This window comes from Quercus suber, unplaced genomic scaffold, assembly GCF_002906115.3.
Source record: "Quercus suber isolate HL8 unplaced genomic scaffold, Cork oak 2.0 scaffold_190, whole genome shotgun sequence".
Classification (NCBI taxonomy): Eukaryota; Viridiplantae; Streptophyta; class Magnoliopsida; order Fagales; family Fagaceae; genus Quercus; species Quercus suber.
The window spans coordinates 666870-674600 of NW_027069648.1; the positions used below are offsets into that span (position 1 = coordinate 666870).

General features: G+C 31.7%; 2 protein-coding genes across 2 annotated transcripts in view; both read left to right on the forward strand.

Moving 5' to 3' along the window:
- The first annotated feature begins 1165 nt into the window (after positions 1–1165).
- Positions 1166–3625, forward strand: LOC136069798 (alpha-dioxygenase 2-like). Its single transcript, XM_065778761.1, has 4 exons — positions 1166–1253; positions 1345–1465; positions 1557–1817; positions 3335–3625. Exons 2-4 carry the CDS (start codon positions 1373–1375, stop codon positions 3494–3496), a joined length of 516 nt encoding a protein of 171 aa, XP_065634833.1. The 5' UTR covers positions 1166–1253; positions 1345–1372; the 3' UTR covers positions 3497–3625.
- Positions 3626–3907: 282 nt separating this feature from the next.
- LOC112037068 (alpha-dioxygenase 2) overlaps positions 3908–7731 on the forward strand; it is a 5950-nt gene continuing 2126 nt past the window's right edge. Inside the window, exons 1-6 of the mRNA XM_065778786.1 lie at positions 3908–4111; positions 4203–4463; positions 5995–6144; positions 6587–6720; positions 7329–7368; positions 7430–7670. Coding sequence (XP_065634858.1) covers positions 4019–4111; positions 4203–4463; positions 5995–6144; positions 6587–6720; positions 7329–7368; positions 7430–7670 — 919 coding nt within the window. The 5' untranslated portion in view covers positions 3908–4018. The remainder of the gene's footprint in view (positions 4112–4202; positions 4464–5994; positions 6145–6586; positions 6721–7328; positions 7369–7429; positions 7671–7731) is intronic.

The following is a 7731-nucleotide window of genomic DNA, read 5'->3' on the forward strand; positions in this document are numbered from 1 at the left end:
AATAAATTAAAATATAGCTTTTATATCCCCTAGAAGTTTAGTGAATGAAACCTTAGTAATTCAAGCCATTATGGAACAAAAAACAGATTTGAGAATTCTGGATCTGCGAAACTCAATAGATCGAGAGGTGTTGAGAGTTGAGACTAGTATCGAGGTTCTTCATTTATTCTTGATAAATGCTAGTATCGAGACTAGCATCAAGGTTCATTTTTTTAGCTTTCTTCGCTTGTTTTTTGGTACAGGCTTCATGTTTTCAATAATACCACTTGTCTTCATGGTATAGTCTTCATGTTTTCAAATTAAACCTCATATTTTTAAATGTGTGGCTCTAAACCTCGTACTTTTATTATTGTACCAAATAAAACTCCATGGTATAAAGTATTTGGTACAATAATAAAATTGTGAAATTTACACATTTGAAAATATAGAATTTAATCTGTCACAAAGATAAAACTTTAGGATTTCTTTTGGACGTAAAAAACAAGAACTAGTAAAACTTAACTTTAAAAAGTGGTATATAAAGAAACAGGCAGTAAGAGCTTTATTGAACATTTAATAAAGGGATGGTCAATCTCAGATACAGAATCAGGATTCAAACTTAGGGAGGCGAAGTTCTTTATTCAAAGATTTTAAAAAATTGGAACACCAATATTAGAGGTTAACAAAGTTGTATTATTAGCATTAAATTTATTAATTATTATTAAATTTTTTCTTTTGAAAAAAATTTAATAATAGGATTTTATAATCAAGAGTTTTGCAAGTTAATTGGCACATCTTAATATTTTCAAGGTCTAATTAATATGTGGATGAAGCGATCGATATGTAGCACATGAGTTGTTTCTATGGCTTTGAGGGTGTAGTCATTTGAGAGGGATATAGAGCTCTCAAGTGAGAGGGAGAAATTGGGTAAAGGTTATTGGATTTTTGTGATTTTTTTTGCTAAGATTTGTAATTGATTTATTGTTATTATTTTTACTTAGACCGGATTTATGATTTGTCCAAAGATTTTTTTTATTATAAGGATATGTGCATTTTTTTTTTTATAGATTTTTCTTGTTATCTATTTGTTGGATTCCTTGGGTTAGTTTGTAAATTTTTTGGGGAGGGGGGCCAAGTATATAAATTTAAGAGCTAGAATTAAAATCCTTTTGTTAATATACATACTAGCATATTTTTTTTTCAAAGGATGGGGGGGGGACCATGGCCCCCTCAGCCCTTGAGTAGTTCCGTCCCTACGTTTGGACAACAATAGAGTAAGACCTCCCTCTCTCACAAATTATTGTCCTCTCTCACTCAGTTCAGCTAAAGCAGAACAAGCTTTCACAAATTACACTACTTTTTCAGGAGAAGGAGCATCTTCCCACAAAAAGCAATGGCATGCTTTCTATTTTTGTCACCCTTCATCCACCCTCAACTTCAGCATATTGTGGCCAAAATGACTCTCCTAGACACCCTATTGTTCTATGTTAGTGCAATCTCTAGCTCTCTCTCTCTCTCTTACTATATATGTTGTACTTGAATTTGTAATATCAGTTACTATATATGTTTGATATTAGGTTGTACATTTCGTGGACAAACTGGAGGCATGGCACAGACTACCAGTGATTATTGGAGCTGTTTATTTGGGAATTAGAAGACACTTGCACCAACGTTATAATCTTTTGCATGTTGGAGAAATAAATGGGCAGAGATATAACACAGAAGAATTTGCACATAGGACTGCTGATGGAACATGCAATCACCCTAGTGATGATACCATTGGTAGCCAAGGAACCTTTTTGGGTCGCAATATGCCTCCATCAACTTCATCATATGGGGTAAGAGACAGTGAAACACCTTAATTAATGAAGCTGTTGCTGTTTTTGCTTTTTGCTCAAGGAGGAATATGTGTTAATCAACTTGTTACTGTTACTGCTAACAACCTTTGTGATTTTATAACCGACAAGATGTCACACAAATGATATCACAATAAAATTATATTGGGTTAAAAAAACCTTCCAACCCAATCCATACATACCCCTAATTAGGGCACCTTAAAGTTTTACCATTATAAATAACATAAAGTTTGATAATTCATGCATTGCTCATTCGTGAAATCATATTTCTTTCCAAGCACGAAACATGATTTCATTTTTAAAAACAAAGTATAAGAATTAGAAATATGGTAAAATTGAAAACTAAATTAATATATGAAAATCCAAACTATCATTTATTTAATGTTAACAAATTATAAAAAAAAACACAAAAATAATTGTTTCATAAAAAATTTCAACTCAAGAGTTGAACCTTATTTTGAATCTAAAAATTATCTATAATTGATTCTATAATAAATTTTTGTTGCAATTTTTTGTTAATATGCAAAATCAAAGAACCTGTTAAGAAATCATCATTTATTTTGTTATAAAGCATATTCTTGACAATATTCGTGGCTAGAAGGATCAAATTTTGTAGTTGGTTTTCCCATCATCTACAAATTAAATAAAAATTATATTTATTATCTCATTATATATTCATTATTCTTCTAATTGAAAACTAATTGGTGTTGTCAACTAAAAAATTATATAAAAACTCTCCAAACACAAGCAAAAGTTTGAAACTATTGATCGGCCTTAGTCACTCGGTATTATATTCTATAATATGTCCAATATTTTGTCTAATGTGTTGCCAAGTGAAAAAAAAATATCATTTAGGTGTAGTCAAACAACAAACTAAAATACTAATCAATTTTGTGTGTAGGCAGGGATTAAATCCTAGATCTTTTATTTAATTATTAAAGACTTTACCAGTTGAGCTAACTGAAATTCACATTTTCAAATAGTAATTTGAATATAGATGAAAGTGAAATAAGTTTACAAACAAGTTGCTACCATGATTAAAATGTTAAGAGGACCACGGTCCCCTTGCTAGACAAGTAGGCGGCCCCTGCTACTTGATCCCTTGTATTTATTGTACCCATAGATTTATGAATTCTGGGGCCTAGGACCAAATTTTTATCCAGTATTTTGGATTTACTTTGATTCATATTTACTATCTTCAACAATCCTCTCACACTACAAGACAATTATTATTATTACTGGCCGAGAGCAAGACAACTTAACCAGTTAAATGAAACAAAACAATCCCCTCCCCATATATTTTGAGGGTTTATAGCATAGCATGATCATGTGCATCATATGATTGTTTCAATAACACTATTTAGTCAATATTTTCTATATTGGAACATTTTTTTTTTCCTTGTGTCAATTTATGGTATGTTAGTAGGTAACACAGTTTTCTTCTTCACAAGTAATAAGGTGTATGATGTTCATGTATTATTTGTCATCAATCTCTACAGCTGTTAGAGCCTCATCCAACAGTAGTAGCCTCAAAGCTTTTGGCAAGGAAAAAGTTCATAGACAATGGGAAGCAGTTCAACATGATAGCCTGCTCATGGATACAGTTCATGATTCATGACTGGGTCGATCATTTGGAGGACACTGAACAGGTTTTAACTTGAATATTAATTGTTGTGATCAAAGTTCGCTTTTTAGCAAAGCAAGTTAAAGCATAACAATCACTGAGTATTAGGATCTTCTCCATTTGAAATGGATCTATCTTATGGTTTAGACATTACAAATATGAAAGGTGTACATTATGAGATCCAACAAATAAAATCTTAACCATAAAATGAACTCTTTCTATTTTATCTAAAAATGGATGTGTCAGAAACCAATTCGGTCATGCACCATATACATGATAACCAATTACAGCCATGAGCCATCCATATGTTTAACCTTATCATTGTAATTGACAAAGAATATTGCAATATCAAATGGCCTAGTATATCTGGTTCAAGGGGGGGGGACCATGGCCCCCTCAGCCCTTGAGTAGTTCCGTCCCTACGTTTGGACAACAATAGAGTAAGACCTCCCTCTCTCACAAATTATTGTCCTCTCTCACTCAGTTCAGCTAAAGCAGAACAAGCTTTCACAAATTACACTACTTTTTCAGGAGAAGGAGCATCTTCCCACAAAAAGCAATGGCATGCTTTCTATTTTTGTCACCCTTCATCCACCCTCAACTTCAGCATATTGTGGCCAAAATGACTCTCCTAGACACCCTATTGTTCTATGTTAGTGCAATCTCTAGCTCTCTCTCTCTCTCTTACTATATATGTTGTACTTGAATTTGTAATATCAGTTACTATATATGTTTGATATTAGGTTGTACATTTCGTGGACAAACTGGAGGCATGGCACAGACTACCAGTGATTATTGGAGCTGTTTATTTGGGAATTAGAAGACACTTGCACCAACGTTATAATCTTTTGCATGTTGGAGAAATAAATGGGCAGAGATATAACACAGAAGAATTTGCACATAGGACTGCTGATGGAACATGCAATCACCCTAGTGATGATACCATTGGTAGCCAAGGAACCTTTTTGGGTCGCAATATGCCTCCATCAACTTCATCATATGGGGTAAGAGACAGTGAAACACCTTAATTAATGAAGCTGTTGCTGTTTTTGCTTTTTGCTCAAGGAGGAATATGTGTTAATCAACTTGTTACTGTTACTGCTAACAACCTTTGTGATTTTATAACCGACAAGATGTCACACAAATGATATCACAATAAAATTATATTGGGTTAAAAAAACCTTCCAACCCAATCCATACATACCCCTAATTAGGGCACCTTAAAGTTTTACCATTATAAATAACATAAAGTTTGATAATTCATGCATTGCTCATTCGTGAAATCATATTTCTTTCCAAGCACGAAACATGATTTCATTTTTAAAAACAAAGTATAAGAATTAGAAATATGGTAAAATTGAAAACTAAATTAATATATGAAAATCCAAACTATCATTTATTTAATGTTAACAAATTATAAAAAAAAACACAAAAATAATTGTTTCATAAAAAATTTCAACTCAAGAGTTGAACCTTATTTTGAATCTAAAAATTATCTATAATTGATTCTATAATAAATTTTTGTTGCAATTTTTGGTTAATATGCAAAATCAAAGAACCTGTTAAGAAATCATCATTTATTTTGTTATAAAGCATATTCTTGACAATATTCGTGGCTAGAAAGATCAAATTTTGTAGTTGGTTTTCCCATCATCTACAAATTAAATAAAAATTATATTTATTATCTCATTATATATTCATTATTCTTCTAATTGAAAACTAATTGGTGTTGTCAACTAAAAAATTATATAAAAACTCTCCAAACACAAGCAAAAGTTTGAAACTATTGATCGGCCTTAGTCACTTGGTATTATATTCTATAATATGTCCAATATTTTGTCTAATGTGTTGCCAAGTGAAAAAAAAATATCATTTAGGTGTAGTCAAACAGCAAACTAAAATACTAATCAATTTTGGGTATAGGCAGAGATTAAATCCTAGATCTTTTATTTAATTATTAACGACTTTACAAGTTGAGCTAACTGGAATCCACATTTTCAAATAGTAATTTGAATATAGATGAAAGTGAAATAAGTTTACAAACAAGTTGCTACCATGATTAAAATGTTAAGAGGACCACGGTCCCCTTGCTAGACAAGTAGGCGGCCCCTGCTACTTGATCCCTTGTATTTATTGTACCTATAGATTTATGAATTCTGGGGCCTAGGTCAAAATTTTTATCCAGTATTTTGGATTTACTTTGGTTCATATTTACTATCTTCAACAATCCTCTCACACTACAAGACAATTATTATTGTTATTATTATTATTGTTACTGGCCGAGAGCAAGACAACTTAACCAGTTAAATGAAACAAAACAATCCCCTCCCAATATATTTTGAGGGTTTATAGCATAGCATGATCATGTGCATCATATGATTGTTTCAATAACACTATTTAGTCAATATTTTCTATGTTGGAACATTTTTTTTTCCTTGTGTCAATTTATGGTATGTTAGTAGGTAACACAGTTTTCTTCTTCACAAGTAATAAGGTGTATGATGTTCATGTATTATTTGTCATCAATCTCTACAGCTGTTAGAGCCTCATCCAACAGTAGTAGCCTCAAAGCTTTTGGCAAGGAAAAAGTTCATAGACAATGGGAAGCAGTTCAACATGATAGCCTGCTCATGGATACAGTTCATGATTCATGACTGGGTCGATCATTTGGAGGACACTGAACAGGTTTTAACTTGAATATTAATTGTTGTGATCAAAGTTTGCTTTTTAGCAAAGCAAGTTAAAGCATAACAATCACTGAGTATTAGGATTTTCTCCATTTGAAATGGATCTATCTTATGGTTTAGACATTACAAATATGAAAGGTGTACATTATGAGATCCAACAAATAAAATCTTAACCATAAAATGAACTCTTTCTATTTTATGTAAAAATGGATGTGTCAGAAACCAATTCGGTCATGCACCATATACATGATAACCAATTACAGCCATGAGCCATCCATATGTTTAACCTTATCATTGTAATTGACAAAGAATATTGCAATATCAAATGGCCTAGTATATCTGGTTCAAACAAAAGGCTTATAAATTATAAGGACACGCTTAGAAACATTTTATTTATCAATTAAGTAAGAGAAATTATTGTTTCATAATTCTTTTAACAGATTGAGATTAGAGCTCCTGATGAAATTTCAAGTGGGTGTCCCTTGAAGTCTTTCAAGTTTTTCAAGACCAAAAAAGTCTCCACTGAATCACCTCATCTCAAGAATGGCTCTTTGAATACAAGAACTCCTTGGTGGTAAGTAATTTTCAAAGTACTGCCTTTTACTATTATAAGTCATAAGTGCATATAGGTTATAATAACTCATTCAAATTTTTAATTTGAATAAAAAACATGTTTAAAATTTTTCACATGTTATCCCCTCTCTGTCTGGATGCAGAGAAAATGGAAACTAAAATCATCAAATTAGACCGAAAATGATGTAGGATTTGTTCTCTTATCTTTCTCCTTTCTTTTTGTAACTAAACAAAGCTTAGGATAGAATTATTCATATACAAATAAAACAGCATATTACATATTCTTATGAATAACTAATAACATTTTATCTTCAAATATTTATCCAAGAAAAGAAAATTATTCTTCAAATAATTACATTACAAAACCCAATCTAATTATTTTAAACAATGTTGCATGTTCCAACTGGCTCCATTTGTTGCCACGGATAACATATTGAGGACTGAGGAGTACAATATATAACAGTCACTAAAAGAGAGTTTGTAATCTGAGTAAACAAAAAGAATTGAATTTAAAAAATTAGAAAAAAATTATTTAAAAAAAAAAAAAAAAAATGGTAAAAAACAAAGGCCTTCAGATATAAGAACAGTGTCCGATTTTCCTCAACTAAGGAAGCAACATTGCATTTATTTTTCTTTGCAGGAGGATGATGTTTAGAATTAATTTTCAAAAGAAAAGTAATTTTATATACTAATTAAAGTTTCCTTGATAGAAACTCTACATGACTAACTGCAGCGGTTATGAATCCAGGGTGCCTATGTGGGAATTAGTGGGTATTGAAGGAGACAGAAAACTGTCAACAATAGGAATGGAGCAAATGCTGGTATCATTGGGTCATCAGGCTTGTGGGGCACTCACATTGTGGAACTATCCATCATGGATGAGAAACCTTGTAGCCCATGATATTAATGGAGAAGATAGACCAGATCCTGTTGATATGGCCACCTTGGAAAGTATATCATCTCATTCTTCAATTTCTATTTACAAATTTCATTTTATTTCCACTTTCCTTTT

What these genes read in the sequence shown, in the direction of transcription:
- LOC136069798 (XM_065778761.1), top strand. Translation starts at nt 1,373, where the DNA reads ATGGCATGCTTTCTATTTTTGTCACCCTTCATCCACCCTCAACTTCAG. An exon ending in TAGACACCCTATTGTTCTAT is followed by an intron (nt 1,466 to 1,556) that starts GTTAGTGCAATC and finishes GTTTGATATTAG; the next exon opens with GTTGTACATTTCGTGGACAA. An exon ending in CATCAACTTCATCATATGGG is followed by an intron (nt 1,818 to 3,334) that starts GTAAGAGACAGT and finishes CAATCTCTACAG; the next exon opens with CTGTTAGAGCCTCATCCAAC.